General features: G+C 42.4%; 1 protein-coding gene across 4 annotated transcripts in view; it reads right to left on the reverse strand.

Moving 5' to 3' along the window:
- The window catches only part of LOC145417382 (RNA-binding protein 1-like), a 38,246-nt gene extending 16,656 nt beyond the window's left edge, over window positions 1-21,590 (reverse strand). Inside the window, exons 1-5 of one of the 4 annotated variants that reach the window (XR_013900498.1) lie at window positions 21,531-21,590; window positions 10,042-10,236; window positions 9,698-9,799; window positions 7,458-8,139; window positions 6,627-6,698 (exon numbers count right to left, since the gene is read on the reverse strand). Coding sequence is in view for 2 of the 4 variants with exons in the window: in XM_080286060.1 (XP_080142186.1) it covers window positions 6,606-6,698; window positions 9,698-9,799; window positions 10,042-10,232 (386 nt within the window). In the remaining 2 variants the exon portion in view is untranslated. Of the gene's footprint in view, window positions 1-6,605; window positions 6,699-7,457; window positions 8,140-9,697; window positions 9,800-10,041; window positions 10,237-21,530 lie in introns of all 4 variants that reach the window. The other 3 variants (XR_013900499.1, XM_080286061.1, XM_080286060.1) reach the window with 3 other exon arrangements.
- Window positions 21,591-25,824: the final 4,234 nt, after the last annotated feature.

Consider the following 25,824-nt stretch of genomic DNA (forward strand, 5'->3'; position numbering starts at 1 on the left):
CACCCTGCTATACCTCATACCAATTAATCTGGCCAGGCATGTATGGCAACACTGTTCCTACTGAGATTCTGATTGGCTGGAGGTGTTTGTTCAATTTCGTTGTTGCTTAAACAGATACTCTCTTTATTATCAGATGTGATACCGAGTTTGTCGACAATACAATCATCAAAAGCAATAAGAAATCCGTTATATACTTAACAACAATGAAATTTTCGTAGGAAGATAAAGACGAGTCAACAAATTATAACAGCCCAAGTCAAGGTCAGCATTCAAACAATTCCTTTAAATCTCCGACACTCCGTAATATAACAGAAAATTAAGGAAACCTGATTAATCTAAGCGTTGATATAACACATTCAACTTTTAAGACCAGTCTGAACTGTGATAATGAGGAAATATAAGGATATAGTTTTCCTTTAGCCTACTTTGATTTTTGCAATTTTCTCAAACCTCCCTCCCCGCGAACTCGTCTTTTCATTGGAATTTTTAATTGTTCAGAGTTGTGGCACGATTTAAGGGTGTGGACTGATCTTATAATTTAAATGTGTAGTTATACCAACGCTTAGATTAAGCAGGTTTCCTTAATTTTCTGTTATATTACAAAGTGTCGGAGATTTAAAGGAATTGTTCGGATGCTGACCTTGACTTGGACTGTTGTAATGCTGTTGACTCATATCTCTATCTTCCTACAAAAATGTCACTGTTACGTATATATCGGATTCTTATTGCTTTTGATGACTGTATTGTCGACAAACTCAGTATCATCTGATAATAGTGTGTGTCAGTTTTAGCAACAACAAAATCGAACAAACACCTCCAGCCAATCAGAATCTCGGCAGGAACAGTGTTGTCATACATGCCTAGCCAGATTAATTGGTATGAGGTATAGCCTTCTGTCCCCTCTGAACCCCAACCATCCCTCCCTCCTTGTCCATCACTACCCTCCCACCCCCTACAGACCCCCCAGAGGTATCAGGCTGCCAAGCTGTTACAGAACACACTAAAGTGTTTATTTTTTTCATGCAAAAAGTTGGATTATTTTTCCAACCCTCATAACTATAGGCCTACTTCCCACAGCCTACTTTATCTCCTCACAGCCTAGTGATCTTCCCACACTACATACACCTGTTTCTTGGTTGATGTGACAAAACACTTTTAAATGACCTGTTTCAATAAGAAAATTAGGTAATCAAAATTTTCACACTTTAGAGTGTTTTCGAGGGGTAACTTTTTTTTTTTTTTTTTTTTTTTTTTTTTTTTTGACGTGCGATATGTGCGGTAACCATTTGGCCTACGAGGGTGTGGATTGTGTTGTCAGGTGTGTAAATTCTTCCTCTTTAGCCAGAACACAATCAATTTGCCCTTGGTGAAAGTCGATAAAACACCCCCAAATTGCGGTTGTGGGAGGTACCCTGCCTGAAATTATTGGGGTCTTTAGGGGTTAAGGATCACAAGCACCATCACCAGTTACAATCAGTCAAAATTTTCCCAATACCCTTGATATCTACAGACCTGACAATACTGGTATATGATATCAATCAAAGGTGCCAAATATTTACAAACATCTTGAATATATGTGTGTGTGTAACTATACACACATACTAACATACAGAGACAGAGAGAGAAAGAGAGGTGGGGGGGGGGTATGTATGACACGTATGAAAAAGGAGAGAATATTGAACTAGCGAATAAAGCACCTCAGTGCACAAACAAGAAAAGTGTACAGGAACTGCAGTAACTCAAAAGGAAGAAATGTGGTTGCACTATTAAGGCAGTTATGTAAAATGGATGATTGGGAGCTACAAACTGCATAAAACGTGTTAGTGCCCACATTGCAAGAGCTACAAACTGCATAAAACGTGTTAGTGCCCACATTGCAAGACTGATATAGCTTCTCTTCAGGGAAGTCCACAGTACAAGCAGAGGTAATTGGGCTGTTGAGGAATGTAATAACTTGCTAAACTGTGCAGCATAAGAAAGTGATTAGTGAAAGATATACATTAGGGAAGCTGCTTGATGGTGGGTAGTTTTTTGCTGCCATTGTGGCCCACTGCACATCCGAGCATGAACTCTGTGGACTGAACTTACCTTCTCCTGCAGTCAATAATACTCCTTTCAGAGGACTGGGAGTGAGCTGAGTGCAGTTTGTATAACTAGGCAGCTACAAGCTAATACTGATAACAGTGATGTCACCATGAGAATGCATCCCTTTCCCACACTGTACAGTAGTATGTACTTAGAAGGTATGGACATATGAGGAGAGGAAGAAATTATGCAAGTGAGTCTGATGGTGTAATAAGCTTCAGCAGGCCAAGATGAAGGGATGGAGTGGAGAGGCATATGAGGGGGGTGTGAGCTGAGGGGAGGGCAGCGAAATGGCAGGGGTCAGGGCAACATGGAGGCGATTTGCTTGTGGCCACCCCTTACGGGATTAAGGTGTCTTGACTATAGAAAGATAGGCCAAGGAATGTAGATAGATATGGTAAATGTTTGTCCATCATCAACACCATATTTAAATTTCCCCACATAACCCTATCCTTCACCTTTCATTATTTCTTTTTAACTCTAACAATATTCTTATGTTTTCCTGACAAAATCCCATCTAATCTTCAACTTTTATTCCGAACCTCTTTCCTCATGCACTGTCCCAGCCGGTATACAATATCAGTTTATAACTACGATCTGTCTCCCCACATCAAGCACTTTACTCTGGCTATTTTATCAAGCTTGTGTACATTAAACCAACAATGAGGGGGTTTATGTTACACTGAAGAAAAAAACAACCCAGACAGCAATTGGAAGAGACCAAATTAAGACAGTGAATGTAGTGCTGCTTTGGGTGTCTGCCCTTTCCTCTCTTCCTCTTGTCTGTCTGTCTTTCCTTCATTCTTTCCTCTTCCTTCTGCCTGTGGGCGACTCTATGCTGAGTGACAAGCCAAATGGTTTCCTGTACATCAGGAAACCATTTACCATGCTGGGTGGTAACCATATAACCAAATTTTGGCACCTGGTGGTTAAGTGGGTAATTACGGCACTCCAATTGGATTAAGCCAGTGCAGGTTTATATCCAAGGGGTGGTTGGGGTTTATTGCTCACGTAATGCCACTCAGGGATGAGTGAGGCTGATCCCTCTCATCTTAAATGTCAGGATCAACTTGCCCAGCCCCGGGCTCCTACGCTCCTCATGGGGCGACGTAGGGTTGGATGATGATGAAACTACCAATGTAAAGTGGGTTGTAACAAAAGGGACGAAGGGGTTGTATGACATGGGAAAACATGCAGGGAGGTAATAGTGGAACAGAAAAGGAGAATACGAGAGGCAGAGGGCTGAAGTAACCAATGAACCCTAGTAAAATGCTTTACAAGATCATAATAACTAGCTATTTATGACATACAACATAGAAATTAAAGGGAATACAAATCTGGTAACAACAAAATACAGTGCTGTCAACAACACACTGTATGAAGCACTGGAAAGAGCAGGCGGTGGAAATCGTCACCAACTCATGATGTAGTACTACCTCCTCCTTGCTAAGGTGACAAACCTACTGGTTTTCTGTAACCCAAATAACCATTTACAATGTGGAGTGGTAAACATATAACCAAATGATGGGGGTGATGTGAACCCTACAAAGGTGCTCCTTTTAACTGGATGGCAATGCAAATGCAGTGTTCATCCATGGACATCTCTAAACTCTATCCCCAGGCCCTGCATTGGCATGGTGCTGTCTACCAAAAGAGAAGATCTGTTCACTCCAATGGATAGCCATGCAGGGGTAATTGTTTGCCTTCAGTTGATAAGTCTGCTCAGATACAGACCGAGATCACTCTACTACAACTACTGATGGAATAGAATGTACAGTTTGATGTAAACACTTAACTTACATATCTGACAATTCTGTCAGCAAAAACAACACATATACTATAATCTACTGATTTTAAACTGTCTGGTAATACTGTATATGGTACCCGAGGTCCCATAGCCACCTGCATCCTTACAATTTCTTATCATATGTAATGAAATTCATACAAACCTTACGGCTCAGAAACTTTGTGTTTACGACAGTTCACAAGAAATTAGTAAATATATGGCACCTCCATTGTGTTACAAGCCATTCACCCACAAAGACCCTTCAATATCAGGATCTTTTTGTTACTGGATGTATATCCATTACTGTAACATTAAAATAAAAAATAAATGATTATTATAAACACTGCTTATTCTAAAGAGACCATGAAAAGGCACATCTTCAGTGACATACTATGACTTAGTCAAAACATTGATTTTGAGACATTATTTAAAATTACATCATAAAACAGTGTTTCAAATTTGTTACAACTGAATGAATCAACTGCTGTTCACTCCGTAAGAAGTCTTCTGACAAAAGACCAAAAAGCTACCATGTAACAAAATGCTGACTAAGAGATGGAACAACCATTACCCGAAGTTCATAGGGCACGGCAGAGCTCATAAATGCCAGAGATGACCATTTCAAAACAAGCAACCATATTCTCAAAATCTTTCTCTAATCTTTGCCAAGACTGAAATCATTATTATCGGTGTAACCCGGTACAATAAATACCTGTTTCTGATGTATCTATTTCATAACCCCCTTAATCACTACGTGCCAGTTGACGTGTTACAGTATACAATCACGATTTCGGAGGCGGAGCGCCACCAGTTGACGGATTAGCCACAAGCGTCTTCCTGCTACCCTTTTAACCCGCAACCATTTTCTATGACAACCATAGGGAAGGCAGATACCCAAGGTACCCCACTGACGCATGGCTCAGTCTGTACACGGCACTGGTAGAGTGTAGAGTGATATCTTCCAAATCCTCCTTGTCTGATTCCGTCCCCCTATGCATGGGGCCAATTGCATCATCAACCTCCATGAAAGTTCTGCCCTTACCACCGGGAAAAGGGCTTGGTTGATTGAGCAGGTGTGTGGGAAATTGTAAATAGTAAACAGATGTGCACAAGTGTTTTTTTTTTGTACATAAGTGAAATGTAGGATATTATCCCCATGAAAGTTCTGCCCTTACCACTGGGAAAAGGGCTTGGTGATTGAGCAGGTGAGTGGGAAATTGTAAATAGTAAACAGATGTACAAAAGTGTTTTTTTTGTACATAAGTGAAATGTAGGATATTACACGTTATATCTAGTGTTATAAAATAAGTGTTTTACAATAAGTTTTACATGTGCATTGGTTTATGGTTATTTGTGAAATAATGATTGAATATACCTTCAGTAATCCTATCTGGTACAATGAAGGAAAACCAAAAGTGCATGGGAAAGAAATTGACTTGGTCAGCTGTAACTAAATTTTTTCCCTCGTCACTCAGAAAATAATGGTGAATATGTGAGCATAAGCATATTTGTGATGTGAAGTACAAAAAAATGTAAGCTGTTTAACAGCAATATTTTCACAATGTTCCTGATCAGTACAAATTAAGTCACAATTTCTGCACAAGTAATTACCTCATACTCAACCATACTGCATGAAACAGCCAAAGCATTTACTTCTCTGAGTGCAATTACCCATAATCTTGACGTCAAGTGCAAATATAAGTGCCATAGTGGAGGGAAATTATTATAACTGACATAAGAAGTGAGTACAGAATATCAAACAGCTGTTCTTTTCCCACACACCTACGAGGCAGTGGCACTATGAAATGGTCGGAAAACCCTATGGAGGAGCCACATGGACACTAAGATGACTCATCCTTACAACACTGCATAAAAGTTGAAAGAATGAGTGGAAAATTACAAGAGGCTGGGCAGTGTTACATAAACCATTCTGGTCAATGCTGCCAATGCTAGCCAGCGAGTCCAAAGAGTGTGTGTGTGTGTGTGTGTGTGTGTGTGTGTGTGTGTGTGTGTGTGTGTGTGTGTGTGTGTGTGTGTGTGTGTGTGTGTGTGTGTGTGTGTGGTGTGTGTGTGTGGTGTGTGTGTGTGGTGTGTGTGTGTGGTGTGTGTGTGTGTGTGTGTGTGTGTGTGTGTGTGTGTTACACTCTACATAGGTTTGTAAATATTTTTTAAAGAATTTTCAGAGGGTGTCACCAGCCCTCCTACATTTAAAATCAAGCAATCAAGTATATGCAACAAAAAATGGATATACCAGTATGCATTATGAAATATATTACAAACCACATGCCTAAATGTCTAATTATACATGCAAACAAATGCATATGAAGTGTAACACTACATGCAGAGTACTGTGGATTTTAGTGACACTTTTATAATTAGCATTATACTAACATATCAAAGCAATGCTGCAGCTTGTTAATAATAACTCATCATTTAAGTGTACAAACGTGCTAAAAAAAGCAAAAAATTATTTTGAATTATGGAATAACTACAGTAAAAATCCTTGCTGTATAATCTCATTTAAGGGGTAAATGTGACCAACATGAAACCATCATCTATGATGAAAATTCAGGCATGAAAAATGAAGTGCTAAGCAAAGTTACCATTACATGTCACTAGTAAGAGGGCAGATAGTCAAAACTAAACATAATTAATAAAAACTAGAGTGGCCAAGGGAGGTAGACATGAGAGCAGATGCGTGAGGCTGGTAGTGAGGTTACCGCAAGACACAGACCTGGGGGAGCGTGAAACAGACCTGGGGGAGCGGGACCGTGACCGTCTAGGCGACCTCGACCGTGACCGCCCGAACCTCCGGGGCGACCGTGACCTGCAAAACGAACCAGATGATTATTGCATGCTCACTCTACTCCAGCACAGCACGCATACTTTCGATATTCAGGAACACCCACCTTTACTGCTATAGAGCACTTTCCATTCCCTGTTGATGCTAGAGACTATGACCCTAAAGAGAGGATGACTACATCAACCTTAACTAGGACTGGATGAGATTTAACTGGATGTAAGCAAGGATGCTGCCTGCACCAGCTTGTGTTGGTAGAGCTATAGAACAACAGTAGTATTACCTGCTCTGAACAAACCCTTATCAGGTCCCGTGTTTCCCCAGGCAGATGCTACAGCACATTACATACCTTACACTTTACCACATGCGAGCTATATGAACATTATCAAGGGGGTATATATATCTGAGGGAATTAAAAAAAAAAAAAAAAAAAAAAAAAAAAAATACTTGGGAGGGGAGGGAGGGCGGTGAGTTAAGATGTGCAAGTATGATGTGAATTTTATGAGGTACTACAATGGAAAATGCTCCTGATTTTTTTTTTCTTTTAAACATGATGCCACAAGCTGTCCAGCCCATTCCCACAAACCACCTGGGTGACTCGTTAGTACCCTGCTTGTGATTCAAATGTTTGATAATTATAAAATACATGAACCTTCTACAGGAAACAATCACTCTTCACGGCATAACATCCTTTAGTGAGAGGATGCACACCTACGCATGACTGACTATCACAAACAGGCAAGTTTGTGAAAAGTTTATCAAATGGTCAAATACTGAGTAGTGTACCGTCACAGCAGGGTAGGCGTTATGATGAGACGAGGCGCGAAGAATGTAAGAAAGTGGAGCGAACGTTGGAGGGTCAAAGACCCAAGATGGTGGGTGGGGGGGCAGGCCTGACGGTGCGCAGGCAGCGGGCGGGCGTTGGGCGGGCAGTGGGCGGAGGGTAGACGTAGATGGGCGGGGAGAAGAGGACACGTGAAGCGCATAAGGGCTGCCCGGGTGCCACTAGGTGCCGCGCAGTAGGAGGGCCATCAGGCAACGTGCCGCTCACCACCACCCCAGTCAAGACTCAACACTCCAGGAAGGGCCCCATCACCACACACCACACTGTACCACACCCTCACACTCCAGCATGATTTGGACAAACATGCTACACTGTCAGGGGGTCATTTAATCTGCAGGTTAACAAGCAGCGTGGTCAGGGTGGTGCTAGGTGATGGAAGGGAGGAGAACCTGAACGTAACTCCATCCTACCCTCCCATGTGATACTGTAAGCCAACTGTGGATGCTAGCTAGTGCTGAGCCTGCCTGTGGTGGTGGTGATGGTGGAAGTACTTGTGGTGGTGGTGGTGGTGGTGGTGGTTGTGGTGGAGTTGGTGGTGGTGGTGTGGTAGCAACAGTAGGAGGAGTAGATGGTGGTGGTGGTGGTGGTGGTGGTGGAACAAGAAGTAATTTGGGCGAGATAGTCCTGTAATGGCCACACACCACAATTAACAAAAAAATAAATTACTTAATTTTCTTAAGGTCAAAAAGCAACGAGCTTTATTTCTTTTTAACATTAAGAGCTTACTTTCCCATCAGTAAATTTGAATTCCCATCATGAGGCAAGTTTGTCTTGGAATGAAACCAACTGAGGATGATTTTTATCAAAAGTTGAGATTATCTTATTAAGCCTTATCTGGATTTTAAGATGGATACCATTAGCAAGAGATGATGTGTGATACCTGAAACTGACAAAGAAAATAAGAAAAATGAGGTATTAAAAAAAAAAAAAAAAATCCAGCATGAACCCTACCCTAGACAGCTAAAGCCATATATGCTGAACCATTTAAAAAAAGAAAAAAAAAAATCCAGGCTACTCTGAATAATAACTATTCCACTCTTCAGTTACCAGCATGAGTGCAAGGATTCTGTGCTCATATTAAATGATGCCCAAGGCTGGATAAAGTCAGACTAATGACCAGCATAATTTTAATTACTCACTGCATTTCGAAAAAGTGCTGAGTATTTACCTGAATGTATATAGAAAAAAAATAAATAAATAAAAAACAAAAACAGGATCTCAGTGACTCTTGCTATCCTAACATTTACATAAACTGCATTAACACTGATCAGCTTAGCTAGGTGATGGAGCAACCCAGTAATTTGTCTTGAACAATACATATTTCGAAATAAATTTGTAACTGCAGTTTTCTTTAAAATTAAGCACAAGGTGAAGTAAACACCATTATATTAATTAACAGCAGTTTTAACACTGGGCTTGACCTAAGGTCAGTCCCCGTTCTGCAATGTGTATCATGGGGACATCGGTCCCCTTTACAGAATGTTTAGACACTCTTACGTTCTCTGCCACTGCTCTACAATAAATAACATAGGTAATTGGAACACCACACATTTTAAAGCTCAAGTTGTACTTTGCTGGGTATAAAGATTTGTATGACAGGTTTAATAGTTTTCATAGGAGCAATTTCTGAAAAATTACCTATTTTTTGCAAAAAGTGCCTGCTCCTGAATCGATTTCATAAACAATGCCCTACCCCAAGGGGTTAGTTCACATACAGTTACATGCAATGCTTATTTTGCTAGTTTCAGTATCTAAAACTGAGACATTCTGTCATTATTCACTCTAGCACTGCCAATATAAAACAATGCATAATAAATCACTGATCAGTGAATAAATGCGAATCATATGCAACCATTCCGATTTGTTAAGTTTGTCATAAAACCTTTCACACACTCATTGACAACCTTTCAAAATTGCTCAATGTTCATTCACACGGAGCAAGAATTACTAAGGTCCTGCTGTACTGTCAGTGTCACAGAAGCCTTGGGGGGGGGGGAAAAAAAAAAAAAAAAAAAAAAAAAAAAAAAGGGCACATTATCCAAGCAACTGACTGGTTGTTAACTGTACAAAAATATTTATTCACTCTCCCTAGCCTTCTCAAGCTTTGAAAATTTTATCCAGGTGTGCCACCAGACCCCAGTGACACATGACCCAGTAACAGCAGAAGCCCATGCAATTTTACCTGGATCTTCTGCTGCCTCCTCGCCTTGGGGGGGAACGGTAACGGTCACGACGGGAGCGACCAGTTGACATTTCCACCCTCACCCTGACTCCACACAACCTCCTGCAATTGAGGGCAGGATTAATTCAAGTATCATCTCCCTCCCTTACTTATTTGAGAGAGAGAGAGAGAGAGAGAGAGAGAGAGAGAGAGAGAGAGATTGTTTAAATACAGTACATAGCTGTAAAGCTGAATGTTCAATATATTACCGGTAAGTAATGCAGTGGCTACTTGAACAACATTCACACACTTTATTTCAATACAAACATACAATTGCTCTGTGAAAATGAAAATTAAAAACTCACGTTCCATCTAGTGCTCTGACTGCATCCTCAGCATCTCTGGGGTCCTCAAACTCCACAAAGGCAAATCCAGGAGGATTGCGTGCTACCCACACATTTACCAGAGGTCCATATTTGGTGAAGGCAGACTCAAGTTCATGCTTGGCAGCATTGTTGCCAAGGTTGCCCACATAGACCTTGCAATCCATCCGCATGCTTCTAAAAGAGAGGATGAGATACTGTATTTACAGCAACATAAATACCAAGAGTTGTAATCAAAATGTAATTTTACATTCAAATACTATGCATACTATATTTATACCACACAGTGCCCTCGCACAGAAAACGTGTTCAGAGTAAACGATTCGCCTAGTGAACGAGCAGGGACTAATCAGGTCCACAAAACCATAACAAATGAGTTGAACCCCGAGTGAACAAAATCGGGAGAAAGAGTAGACCATAACTGCAGTCTCCCATATTGAATGACCCCCTCCCTCCCAGTAGACGCTGCACAAGAGGCCAGATCTAAGCAACCTTTTGAGCAGAATCCAATGGAGGATGAAGATTTGCCTACATCTATTTGCCTAAGATCAGTAAAATTCTAGCAGCAATGTATGTTCTGAGAGAAGAAGTCAAGGCAACCGAAACCAGCTACTTTAGGACACAGGGAGTGATCAGTGGAGTAGAAACCACTTTTCGTCATTATGTTGAAAGGCACAATATGGAAGTCAACAAAAGAAAAACTCATCACACGCTACTACCAAATTCAAATCAACAGGAAGCAGTTGCCTCTACATTGTCTACTACACTTCCTGGGGAAGATGATGATGATGTGATGTTAGTGGTGTCATCTTTGGACTTTGAAGGTTTTATGGGTGAGGTGAATGAGGTAGAGGTATGTGGGGAAGTGGTTCAGTCAAGCGATGAGGGTGAGACTGGTGATGGGAACGAGTGCAAGGTGATGTAGCGTGGACAAACTAAGTGTATCTCCCTGCCTTGGAACCACCTGTATTCAAGCTAATCAGGGCTGCCATCTGCTTCATTTACAGTAAATAATCATGTCTCTTATATTTTATATATCTGAACTGTAAGTGTTTGAAATGTGCCCTTTAGTACATCTCTATGGCTCAAAAAGTGGACTTTGAGGGAGACGTGCCGCCCATCTGCTATTTTTTCCATAAGATATGTTGTTCACAGTGAACGCATTCACTGAACGAGCTCGTCTGCCGTCCATAAACTCGTTCACTGTGTGAGGGCACTGTACTGTACTTATATATATATATACATCTCTCTCTCTCTCTCATCTCAGCCGTTTCAGTGTCCACTGCAGGACCGGCCTATCCCAACCAAAGCGGGGAGGATACAGCCAACCTATCTCTACCAAGTGGCTTAGGCTGTCTGGCAGAGATTGTATGCAGGGTGAGAAGTGCTTGTAAGTGTATTGTAGTGTTGGAGTGGCTTTGGTGTGTGTGTAGTCTGTGAACCAAGTGTAACTGGACCGCACAAGCCGACTGGGTGCATGCATACTTTACAATATGCGACACTGGTTCAACCACAGCACCCCTGATGTCTGCTAATGCAATACATGGCCAGAAGAACATTCCCAAAGTTTATTACCCTGGCGCGGAACGAACCCTCATTCTTCAGTGTACAAAAAAAACACACTTTACCACTGTACCACAGAGGCTCCATATATATATATATATATATATATATATATATATACACAGTAAACCCTCATTATACGATGCCTCTTGTACGATATTTCGCTTATACAATGTCAAAATTTTTGTACCCTATGCCCACTATACAATGGGAACAATTTGCAACAACGATGGATCATCAGCGGCTCAGTGAACAGCGAATGTGCAAACGCAACAAAAACGTCCACACACTGTCAGCATTAGACCACACACACTTGTCCACCGGTCCAGCCTCATTAGCTAGCCCTGCGCAGCCAGGCAGTTCTGACATTGATGAGTGAGGGCTGCGAGTCCCTGTAACTGTGAGGCCGAGTCGGGACAATTCGCCATCAGGACGATTCCCCATCATTTATTTACGTATCAGTTTATTTAGTAAGTACACTAGTTTTTTAATTATGTAAGTTATAAAAGTGATGGTGGTTTATTGTTTATATAGTAAATGTAAAATATGGCATCAAATCATGGGCATTAAATGAAAAATAATAATATATTGAAACGTGAATCAGCTGATTTATGATCGATCCTTCATCTTAGCATAAGGCTAGATATGAGACACAGGCATTTATATAAATTCCTAATTACCTTAAGTGAACGATCGACATACTTTGGAATTATACAAATAATCTTCATGTTACGTCTATATAAATGTTTCGGGATATTTCGCCATCAAATCAAACCGCCATCACAACAATAACAAGACAATTCGCCATCGGGACTTTTCGTTGTCAGGATGATTCCCCGTCGTTTATTTTCATATCAGTTTATTTAGGAAGTACACTAGTTTTTTAGTACTGTACTTGTACCTCTTCAAAGTCGTTTTAAAATATACCCAGGATGTTGTAGTACCAATGGAAATTAATGAAAACAGCTGTGGGTGATGCTAGAACATAATTCAAAGTCAACTACAGCAAGGTAGAAACAAGTTAAATATTGTCTAAAAGTGCAACTTACAAATGATATCCAAAGCCAATGCTATTGAATGAAAACAGACTTTGATAGATCCCCCAGAGAATTAGTTATTAAAGTATCAGTTAATCAGTAATAAGTATATTTATAGAATGACGGGGAATTGTCCTGACGGGGAACGTCCATATTATGATGACGAATTGTCAACTTCATGGCGAATTGTCTAGGAACCACATCAACAATCCTGCTTGCTTCAGTAAAGGTAAGAACTACTGTATACGGTTGTTTTCATATTTTTTTTTCTCTTTATTCACTATTAATGTGTTACTTTAAATGTTTAAACATAAGGATATTTCATGTATGTGAGTGCTAAGGTGTGTGTATGTGAGAGTTTAGGCACGTCTGGGAACGTATCTCCATTGACTCCATGTTATAATGGGATTGCTATACGATGGATTGCTTTACGAAGGGGTTTTCAGGAACGGAACCCCATCATATAATGAGGGTTTACTATACATATAAACCGGTGTATATATATATATATATATATATATATATACATACATACATATATATAACCCTTATCCGCCAGATGACGTGTATGCACGACAGGATTCAGGGCACACAGGGCAGCAGGCTGACTTGCTATACCGCACTCACCTTCCCGCCACTGTTTGAGCGCGGGACCATTTTTTGTGATACCTATGGGGTAGGTAGGACCCACAGGTACCCCGCGGTTGCGCAGTTCAGTCTGTATTCGGCAGTGGTAGCGGGAGGAGCCATGTCATTTTCCTCGACGTCGTCCGATTCCATTCCACCGTGTGAAGGGCCGATCGCCTCATCGACCCCCGCTAAAGTCATGCCCTTTGTGCCAGGGAAAGGGCTTAGTGATTGTGCCATAGGACATGCCCTAGGCGAAACTGTGTCATCTAGGACATTTAGTGAAAGTACGTCATCTGAGAGTAAAGAGAGCTACCACGTGGAGAGTGAGCTCTCTCACCCTCCATCCCCTACTTGCTCTCCGATGCCAGAGAGGGATCTCCGACTTCTACAGGAGGAAGGGACAGCCTACGAGAGCGATGATTTTGGTGATGAGGAGGCGGTAGGTGACCCAGATCAGGAAAGTGGACAGTGGACCTGGCGGACATCTGCGGAAAAAACGCCGCAGAGCCATTTCCCCCACACTCTCCCCGCCTGCTCGCCGACGTATCTTCCTCCGCCGCTCCCCCACACCTCAGCCTACCACTTCAAGGGCAGAATCACCTCTACCAGGCCCTTCAGGAGTAGTACTGCCTAGACGGGAGCCACGTGGTGATAGCAGCGCCGAGCGTCTTCTAAGGAAAGTTCCGCGTCAGGTGAGTCATCACCTGCTTACTCCCCCACCTCTCCCTCTCCTCCCCTCCCCCCTGCCCGTGGCCGTGCACGTGGTCGTGCACGAGTGATTGAAAAACGCAGTGCAACTGCCAGACGGCCTGCTCTACCACGTGTCGGTAGAGTAGATACACTTGCGTGGGAAGATGGTGCCGGCTTTGAGCCGTCTGTGCCGGCATTTGATGAGGTGGGTGCAGGTGTGCAGGAGGATGCACTTCCCCCCAGGCCTTGGACTATTAGTAGTCTATTCAGGGTAATTTTCACGACTGCAATTATGCAGTACCTGGTCGATGAAATAAATTTCCACCAGGCCATGTGTGGGCGTTGGCTGGACATACCTGCTAGTGAGAGCACGCACATGCGTGAATGAATACCTGTTGAGGTGGGGGAGATGTTTGTGTGGCTCGCCCTGACCATGCTGATGGTGCACGTAAAAAAACGTGCTCCACGACTATTGGTCGGTGGATGAACTCGTTGGCACACCTGTCTTCGGGAAGTACATGGCCCGTGATAGGTACCTGGCATCCTGAGGTTCCTACATTTCAATTGAAATTACGGGCCTACACCAAACAACAGGTTATGGAAAACAAGACCAATCCTGACAATGCTGGGAGAGTCATTCTCCAGGGTTTTCCGTCCGTTCCAGAAAGTGGTTATTGACGAGTTGCTGGTGTTATTCAGGGGCAGGCTTGCATTTATTCAGTATGTGCCATCAAAGCATCACAGATTTGGCCTTAAATTCTTTGTGCTTTGTGACTGTAAAACTGGATATGTGCTGGATGTAATAGTTTACTCGGCGACAGATGTTGATATATCTAGCGATGATCCTCATGGATTCTCTGCATCACTAGTGAAAGTGCTGATGGAAAAGTATTTCAACAGGCACCACATTCTGTATACCGATAATTATTACACCGCCCCGGCATTAACATAGTATTTGCTTGACCATGGTACTGGGTCTTGTGGAACTGTTAGGGCCAACAGAAAATTTCCCAGTATTTCCAGCACATACTGAGAAAGGAGCCCTTCTGACAAATAAATGTGGGAACATGTTAGCCCTTCTCTGGCATGACAAGAGACGGGTTAACATGTTGCCTACAGTTCATAAGGGTGTGCTGGAGGAAACTGGTAAAACAGACTACAGGAGCAGGGAACTCGTGGTAAAGCCAGATGCAATCAACGATTACAATATCAACATGCGGCTGGTTGATAAATCGGACATGCAAATTGGTGAGGTCAATTGCCTATGTAAGTCCTGCAGGTGGTACAAGAAGGCGTTCTAACACCTTGATATCGCCGTCCTGAACAGTTTCATACTGTTCAAGGAGCATGTCAGGAAACCTCTCTCTTTACGAGAGTTTGAGAGAGAGCTTGCAAGCGAACTCCTTCAGCAATATTCAACTGCTCAGGTGACAGGTGTTAGGCGGGGGACAGCGGCTCCAGCGGACAGGCTCAGCTGTGCTGAGTATTTCCGTCGGCACAAGATTGTGGAGATTGGGAGAACAGCAGCAGGTCGTCTGGCATACAGGCGGTGCCACGTCTGCCACACAACCAAACGCTGTCCCCCAGCACGAAAAGAGACCTTGTACCAATGTGCAGAATGCAAGGTCCCCCTACGCCCCAAATGCTTCTCAGAGTATCACTCCGAGCGTGAGTACTGAGCAGGTTTGTGGGGAAGTATAAATAATGTACAGTAATGCACAAGTTCGTGTATTTTCATAAATGAGTGAAAAGTGTGATAGTATGAGTGAAGTATAGTAAGTGCTAAGACGTAAGTCATTTATAATAAGTTCAACAAGTGCAAATAAGTGATTTATAGTAAGTGCAATACAGAAACTGACACTGTGTATTGGATATTGGTTTGAAAATTATTGGAAATACTTTGCGTTTGCCTACATGTTACTTGAAAGAAAACCACTTGTGAGCGGGCCACAAAGAACAATACCTGCTTGGCTATACCTAAATTACAGTACAGTAATCCCTCTACTTTCCGGACACCCACTTTCCGGACATCCCCACTTACTGGACATTGTGGGCCTGGACCATCGGAACCGAAAATGGCCAAAAAAAGAAAAAAATCCCCCCAAAATCTGAATTTTTTCCCACCCGTAATTTGAAATTGCTGCGCGGCGCCAAACAGCTGCTTACACCATGGTCCCTACACCCCTTCCTTCCTCCCCCCCTCCCCCCTTCCCTGTCAGGGTTGCTGTTTGTTATTTTTCATTACCAAATGTGGGCCAATTTGGTAATGAAAATTTCATTTCATAATGAATCAGAATAATGCATTACCATCGGATTTTTCACATGTATGAGGATACACAGGATGGAGATGGTGGATTCTTTGCTCTCTCTGATTAATCTGCTACCCTACATAGCGTGAAAATAATCAACATGGTGTTAATTATAAGGAGAGTGATTAAATGTATTTCCACTTGTATATATAATTAGTGAAGAATAAATGCTAGCTTCACAAATTTGGAAATGAAAAGTTAAATTTGGTAATGAAAGTTGAGGAGATTGGTAATGTGGCCGTTGCGATCTGGCAACTCTGTTTCTCTGACATCAACAGTTACTCTGTAATTTCGATTGTGAATAGACACTGGAAGCCACACGTGCTCGTTTTTTGTGCATAAACAGAGAATATACTGCAATACCTCGCCTCTAGACCACATGGGAATTTACAGTGTTGTGCAGTGTTAAGAAATTTGAACTTACAGTGCAAAGGATCAACTGTGGAGTGCAAATTGGCAGTTTATCTGGCGGTTAGAACTGCAGTGGTGCAGTTAAGAACAATGTCCAGTGTTAAACAATTATAACTCACAGTGCAAAGAATTATGTGCAGCACAACACTGGATTACTGTACGTGCTGCAAGAGCATTATCACCACTGCCAAAACCTTAGAACGGCAGCCACAAACATGATGTAAGTACCCTAGCTGAGGTAGTCACTTCTAATTCCTCATTCTTTGGTTCCTTTTCATTTATTTCATGCTTTATGTCCATTATTGATGTGAATAGGGTCTTAAATAGGTTTATATAGGTGCTATGCATGTCCGGTAGAGAGTTATTTAGGTGGCTTTCAAAGTTAGGCTGGGTTAGGGTCTATAAGTACCAGTATAGGAGGCTGGTGCCCACTATCCGGACAGGACCACTTTCCGGACGTGCCTTTGGCTCTATTATGTCGGATAGTGGAGGGATTACTGTATTTCACTCAATACTCAGGGAGATTGTGCCAATTATGAGTATCAGTGTATCTGTGATGTGACGTACAAATAATGTTAGTTGTGTGAAACATTTCTATGATTTTCACTATAACCCCGATTAGTACAAAGCAGTATGATTTACAATACAAATAATTACCTCATACTCTACGACAATGCGTGAAAGAGCAACAACATTTACTTGTCAAACTGTAATTATGCATAATGGTGATGTACAGTGCAGTTCTAAGTGTCATAGTAAAGGAGAAATATGATTATTTACGGAAGAAGTGAGAACAGAAAAACGAGGTAAAGGAGAAATATTTCTTAAGGAAGAAGTGAGTACAGAAAAACGATGAGATATTTCCTTTCCCACACACCTACAGAGCATAGAGGCATTATAGAGCGGGCAGTAAATCCTTGGGTGAGCCACATGAACCGGGTGATGACTCATTTTCACAGCGGTGAGTAAGGAGGAGTGGAAAAAACGAGTGGAATCTTCCGCATTCCTTCCAAGGACGCACGGGCAGTGTTACAATCACAACTCCAGGCAGTGCTGCCAATGCTAGCCGGCTGGGCCAAGGCCGCAGCCAGTGGCTTGCGCTCGGAGCAGCGCGCCAAAACATGAAAAACCACTCATCTTCAACTCATCCTTACTCATCGACGGGACCACCTAGAGACTTCGGGATACCTTCATTGAAAGGAGGAAGAGTTGGTGAGTCTTATGAACTTTTATTTGAATCTCTATCTATTATAGTTTGTCAGATATAAGGTTTTGAAGTAAGGGTATTTTTCCCAAAATCTCAGAAATCGCCCATAGGGAGGCGTGTGCCGTGGCTGGGAACCCCTGGCGGTTAAGGGTTAAACAGACTGTATCTATATCATCATCATCGTCTAGACCTCATTTCTCACCCTAGGGCCAGCTGAGGAGTACCAGTGTCCAGACAGCCAAATGTACACCTACAATCTTAAGGAAAAGAATTTTAGCAGTAGATACATCACAGGTACTGTAATTAACATTTGATTTCTGAACCAAAAAACAGTACACCTACTTTGCAACATTAAAGAAAATCACCTGAACACCCCAGACAGCGTGTTCACTGTTGATCCTACCAACTCCACACAACGGCAGTACACCAAACTCAAATGTACAGTATACAAATTAAAAACCATAAACTGCAACAGAAGCCTAATAGGAGAGGTGTTGATGCCTAACAGGGGGGGGGGGGGACTTTGGTCCCAGACTCTCCATTAATAACCTACCTCAAAGCATGCAAACAAATGTGCATTACGGTGTGTTCGCAGAGAAAGCGGGTTTACCAGCATGGGTTACCGACGCCGACCTGCGCCAAGAATTAAACCATACAAGCAAGGGGGGGTGTTCATAGAAGCAGGGTTGAGCGTGTCGGAGCAGGCAGCCTGCTTCAACCCGCTTTCCAGAATCCTCAGACCATTCTTGCCTGCTCAACCCATGCGGGTAGAGGTGTACAGACTGGAGAGCAAGATGGACGTTGAGCTCCTAATTGCCAAAGTTTTTGAGTGATCACCTTTATGGGACAAAAGGAGTAAGCTCCATGCAAACAGATATGTAATGGATAAACTGTCGACTGAAATAAGTAGAGAACTGGATTGTGAAGGTAAGCAAAACAGCATTTTATTGTGTGAATCTGGTCCTGATTATGTAGGTTGATAGTTGAAGCTGTATCACAAAAATACTTTGTTGACATTAGTGCAGTGGATTACAAAAGCAAGTGAAAGAAACAATTAACGTCCCTTTAACATCGCGTGAGTTGGAGCTGGTTACCTGCTTCCTTTGTGAACTACCTGCGCAGGTAACCAGTGCGGGTTGGCGCCGGAAACCAGCGCGCAGGCAACCTGCTTTCTCTGTGTACGCAGCCTTAAATAAACCTTGGGTGAAAACAATATCATTCATTCATTGCCAGACGCCATGTATCCCAAACGGGGTGGCCAAGGGCTTAGAGTTAATTGTTTTACAGGGAGGGGCACTAATCCTCCACCAACCCCACTTGACACGTAGGGATGCCAACAGCATCTGGTGTTCCCAGGCGGTCACCCATCCAAGTACTAACCAAACCCAACGTTGCATTTAGCATTTGGTAATCATCGCATGACCATGCAATGGCAATGTAGGTTCAACTGTAAGGCAAATTTTTACATATATCACACCAGAAAAATCCATCAAACTATGACACAGCTTTGCAAAATAAGGCTCAGAGATAAAATAATACTCTGTAAAATCTAAGATATACACTATGAAGTGCAAGAATGGATCCACTGCAAACATTTAAAAAAATAAAAGTCAACATGACAGTATAAAAAAAGGATGCTGTCAACACTTCATTCCAACAGAAAATTTGGAAATACATGATATGTTTTAAAAAAAATTCTAATTCAGCCCCAAAATACATCCCAAAATTAATCATGGACCTCATACAGAAAAATGAAATGTGGGCAATCCAAGATTTTTCCAAAGCTATGAATGTGTCTCGAGCTGATGAGAGATCTGTTATGGTACTTGGAATTTTTTTTCCTCTGTTGCTCCCACATCCATCAGTTGTTTCAGCATGCTCAGCTCTACAGTATATCATTATATCCCCAAACTAGGGGAGGGGGAGGGGGGGTCTTCTCTATGGAATTCCCCTTGCAAATTCATCTCCATGGATCTATCAATCTATCTATTGCCAGATGCCATGATCCCATAAGGGGTGGCCATTTGACTTTGGGTTATTTGTTTCACGGGGAGGGGCACTAACCCTCCACCAACCCACTTGCTGACACGCAGGGAGCACGTACGGTTTGGTTATATGGTTACCAACCGGCGTTATAAATGGTTTCTTGGCTTACAGGAAACCATTTGGCTTATCACTCATGGAGGTTTCTGTATTGTCCTGTAACTTCTCCAATCATGACACACGACCTTCACCCTGGGACAGTTTCCATCACCAGCAGTGCCCAGGCAGCTGAAGAGACAAACTACATCTCCCTAAGGTATGCTGCTTTTAGTTTAATTCTCCTTTGGTTTTTTTTTTCCATTAATGATTTTCTATGTACTGTATTTTGAAACATGCACATGACACCTACCCCTACAGGGATGTGAAATTAGGCAAGGAATAAAGAAAATCATTCTACATATATTGCCTGCAGTCAGATATGGAATAAATCTAATTCAATCAAAACAGATGAAAACCCTACCCGAGCTGAACCTAGCTTAACCTAACCATCATATCCAAACAAAACCTAACCTTGTCCTAACTGGCAGGACTTTGGCCCCTCCCCCCCAGAATCATTAACCAAACCGGTTCTATTATCGTTTCAACCCCTAACAGAGTTACGAGTTTTTTGTCCATTTTTCCAGTATTTTAGAAAAATTCTAAGACACTTTTCTTCTATGACATTTTAGTCGCAAATTATTTTTATTTTACTCCTGCAGGTTTGGTCTGGTTATGATCTGGAGTAGAATAAAAATAATTTGTGACAAAAATGCCACACAAGAAAAGCGTCTTAGAATTGTCTAAATTACCGAAAAAAAGTTCAAAATCTCGTAATTCTGTTAGGGGCTGAAACGATACTTTTACCACCAACCCAAAATTAACCTAACCCTGAAAGCCACTCAAACCTTTACAAATGCTGCTTACCTTAGGGAAAGGGAGTAGTTAGGCCTCTTCAGCCCCGATGGGGTTAGGAGCTATTGTGGGGTAATGGTCGCGCGTCACGATCGGAATAATTACTTAAAGGACGATACTGAACCTCCATAAACACACTTGCAACAAATGTCAGAAAATACCCCCTCTAATCTGATGTAATGCCACAGAGCACACCGAAATAACTGACAGACGTGGGTACAACAAAGGAAAATTAATCTAGTTACTTGCCAGTGAAACTGCTTTCTCTGAACCCTAAACTACGCTGGGAAAAAAAAAAAAAAAAAAAAAAAAAAAAAAAAAAAAGGCAGACAAGCCTAGATTAAGGTAGTTAACGTTGCCTAAAAAAAAAATAAATAAACTCCAACATAGTGCTGACGACTACTGGCTAAAGTGAACTTCACGAATCAAAAGCCTTCGGATGTGCAGTAAACCAGAACTAGGCTCCCGCTTTGGGTGATGGAATTTTACAAGTGGGTCGGCTGCGGCAGTGGTAGTGCGGCCGCCATTACACCGATCGAACTCACACTCCACGGCCACCCCAACCAGATGTATCCTTATTACTGTAGTTATACAGTAATTATCAACTTATTACATACTCACACTCATGCTTCAGTAACTCAGTCGCACAATTGATTATACATATTTACCTAAAACCCTAATATTACTTACTAGACCAACACGAAAAAACGAATATTGCGGATTAGCTTCCGTGTTGTGGCGTGGCCTCTGCTTGTGACGTCAGTGTTCGCGTCAGCACATCTGCGCCCCACCGATGTGCGCATTATTAATTTTGCTGTGAAAATATGCCCTTGTATGGCAATATCTAGTAGCAAATATATAACCAAAAAGAATTTACAATATCCCTGCCTATTTATTGATGAATTTGTTAAAATGTAAAGCCTTTTCGGTATCTAGACTTTTCCTTGTCTCCTCTCAAACCTACGCCGGGAACACGGCCGATGTGATATTTGTGGAATGCAGAAAACTTTCGGCCCTTTTCGTAAGTCATAGATAATCATCATCCCAACCCCATATTTCAGTGTGAGGCAGGATGAAGTAGGAACATGTAACAATGACAGCACGAACAGGAAAGCTGCCACGTAATCATTAACAAGCCTACCGTCTTTATTCAACCCTTCGAAATTCTGGCTCCATCTCGCAAGTAGCAAGCCATGCCAGCCCAAGGAGTTTATGTGGACCGGTAGAAACCTTTTCACAAGAAATATTTCAATTCAATTAATTTTCACTGTTCACTGTAAATTTTTTCTTATCCTTGCTATACCAAGACGATTTTATTTAGCTGAGACATTTTGAACTGGAGGTTTATTCTCTCAACCTTTCAAACCGAGGACATCATATTTTTTATTCTTATCTCCAAGCGATTTTATATTTGTCAATATTTTAATGAATGAGCGAGGAGGGGGGGGGTTATACCACTAGGGCCTATACCATGGAGGAGCTATCTCCACAGCCAGCGTGTGACTTTGGCCGCCACGTTGAAACACCCATACTTGTTACCTGCACCATACTGTTCTTAGCTTGCTGTTTCTGTTTGCTGTTGCTTACATAAAGCTGAGCAGTGGGCCTTGGAACTATATTTTAGCTACGCATTGGAATATGGAACTGTTTTCCGAATTCATGGGCTGATTTCAAAAGGCGCGGGCGTCGGGTGTAGTGCATGAAAATCATCAGCGCCGCCCACGTCCCCTGCCGGCGGACACACAAACTACGCGACGCTACCCATGATAGAGCTCGGCGTGTTACACATACCATTCATTACCCCTCATTCTCCCAATGTTCATCCTCAGCTAAATAAGATTGTCTGGTGTTGAATGGACTCCAATAGCTGGGATGTCCTGACCATGAAAAATTCACCTTTTCAGCTGTTTGAGATAGCCTACAGGGTCGTCTAATGAATTCCCTTATTTCATGAAAATCGCTGCCTTAGCAAAGCCCACCTCTTGGGTTGTTGCTCTTATCATTGTACAGTCAGGGGCATAGGTATGGTTTTTCAGAATGGGCGACAAAGGGGAGGCTTTCGGAATTTCCAATGGCCAGACAATACATACTCGTATCAGGGGTGGCTATGGCAATCGAGGCCACCAGGAAAGGTTACGCCCCTCGGAGTAGCCCGCGTCACTGAAATGGATAACTTCATACCTATTTATCCTCTTCGTCTTCACTGGGCAGTTAAGGCAAAATGCTCGAAACTGGTAGGTCGATTTAACTGAAGATCTCGTGCACGGAGAGACGTGGAAAAGTGACGTAGCCAGAGTGCATGGCTGGGGTGGCAATGGCCATTTCTGAAATATGGATGCCACTCCAAATTACCAGAGGAACACCCCCGGACCCCATCAGAAGAATTCTTGGGACACCCCATAGTTAGGCCTGGCCGCTCCATTCTTAAAATCCTGGCTACATCCCTGTCAGAAAATTGGCATATATGAAGGATAAGGAGGAATATTAATTATGGGTGAAGGGGAATTTTGCCGTAGCGTGACACATATACCAGAAGTCAAGGTCAGGAGAACACACTTTGCAAGAAGTTGACTGGAGATTTTGTTCATAACTGTTGCAAAGGCTTGTAGGTGTGATGTCCCCACGAAAGGTGAGGCAGGTTGGCAGATGTCTTTTAGCTCGTTCTGTATGCATGATGTTCTTTTCTTGATGACTTTGTTGTTTTGCCTTTGTTTACGTTGTCCTGGTCTCTCTTCGTTATTAATTATGGAAAACTGATTGAAACTGTTGTTTGGGAGGTTTCTTTATTCTTGTTCAGTGCTGTGAAGAGTATGTACTAAGGAGCTAGGGCTACGGTGCGAGTGGATGGTGAGCTGAGTTCTTTTATCTAAATGTGGGACTGAAACAGGGATGCGTGATGTCTCCATGGCTGTTTAATATATACATGGATGGGGCTGTAAAGAAGGTGCAAGGTAGGGCAGTAGATGTGCGGGTGGCTCTAATGAATGAGGGTGTAATGTGGAAGATTCCGGTGTTGCTGTTTGCTGATGATACAGTATTGTTGAGTGAAGATGAATGGGAGTTGCAAGGTTTAGTGAATGAATCTGGGACAGTGTGTAGGAAGAGGAATCTGAAAGTTAATGTAAACAAGAGTAAAGTTATGGTGTTCGAGAGGAATGAAGTCACAGACTGCACAGTGAGGTTGGGTGGTGAGGATATGGAGAATGTGAATGCATTCAAGTACTTGGGTAGTGTGATGAGTAAGGATGGAAGTTAGGGGGATGAAGTGCTTGAAAGGGTACAACAGGGAAGGAAGGTTGTTGGTTCACTGAAAGCAATGATGAGAAATAGGGAGGTGAGTATGGAAGTTAAGAAGTCACTGCATGAGTATTGTGATCCCTACCCTGACGTATGGAAGCGAGGCATGGTCCTTGCTAGAGGGGAACAAGTCAAGAGTGAGAGCAGTGGAAATGAGTTACTTGAGGGGAGCATATGGAGTGACATGGAGGGACAGGTTGACGAACTGAAGAAGTGAAGGAACGTTGTGGGGTGGATGTGGTTGAGAAAATTAGGAGAAATACACAGATGGTTTGGACATGTGAAGAGAATGGAGAATGAAAGACTGACTAAGAGGGTATATGTAGGTGAAGTGGAGGGAGGGGAAGACCGAGGATGAGGTGAAGGGATGGAGTTGAGAAGTTATATGAGGGAGGGGGGAGTGAGCTGGGGGAAGGGCAGTCAAATGGTGGGCGACTTGTAGGCGTTTTGTCTGCGGCCACCCTTTGCGGGATTTAAGGCGGCGGGCTATAGATAGACTTTATTCTTAGCCTGCTGCGGTCTTTTGAGGAAATTTGTTATACTTTTTTTTTTTTTTTTTTTTTTTTTAATGATAGGAGATGCACGAACAATCTTATGTGACTATACTGGCCACAAAAGAAAATGTGGAATATAGTGGCGCACACCTGTATGTCACAGGTACGGGCAGCCACACCCAGTGTTCATCATGTCGCTACTACTTGAGATGCATGATAATAGTAACAGTACAACACTTTCCTACGGTGACCAGTGAGGCAAATGTACGGTGCATTATCGTGCCACCATTTGCCTTCCTCCCACCATGACTGCCTTCTACTTTCTCCCTGTCCAGAGCCCGTTCGACATTGGTGCTCTTATTTAGGTTTTATTAACGTCCCTCCCAGTGTTTTTGCAGCTACCAGCCCCACACCTTCCGCTAGAAACAGAACCAGATTCCAGAGAAGGAGGCTGTCACTGGCATTCCAACCCAACCTTGAGTTAGCGATTTATTTTGACATGTCTCTTTTTTGCAAATGCTGAGCCGAAAATATTTTTTGCAGTGTACTGGTACATATATTCCACTTTGTTTTTTTTTTCGCCTGATGATAAAGTGAGGTAGAGTCCATAAACAGGGTCAAGGAAGAAAACACTTGTACTACACGAAAGTGGGAGAACTAACAACAGCATGCTCAGTCAGTCGGTCATGCACTGAGTCATTTGAACATCATTCGAACAATCTGGCTGCACCTCAGAGGATTAGCTATCCGAATTTTTTTTTTCTCTCTCTCTATTGATAGGTTACTCTTCACATTAATCTGCTGTCACGCATAATTAATTCCCTGGAAGCCGCGAACCTTCGTTACCAGCTTAGAAACTCCCTGGAATAAGTGAAGCTTTCCACCTACCCTTTCAAACAACAGGTAACTGCCGTCTGAGTGTTCAATTGCTGGTTGACTTCCCGCCTAAACCAATTAATTATTAGCCCATCTATCATTGCCGCGGCTCAGACGATATCTATCAGATTACGCCAGAGGGGTATCGCCAAAGTTTTAAGACCTAGTTGAGGACCGCGCTCCACACAAATCACTAAGAATCTATCAATGAAAAACTTCATAAATTTCACCAGAGGTTAAGAGCAACGGCCACAGAGAATTATGAACAACTAATACATTTAGCAGTCTTTGAGGAGAAAAGAATCTTGAAGGAGAAA

The sequence above is a fragment of the Coenobita brevimanus genome, chromosome 110 (genome assembly GCF_032717465.1).
Source record: "Coenobita brevimanus isolate Jiangsu-jjx chromosome 110, ASM3271746v2, whole genome shotgun sequence".
In the NCBI taxonomy this organism is placed as follows: domain Eukaryota; kingdom Metazoa; phylum Arthropoda; class Malacostraca; order Decapoda; family Coenobitidae; genus Coenobita; species Coenobita brevimanus.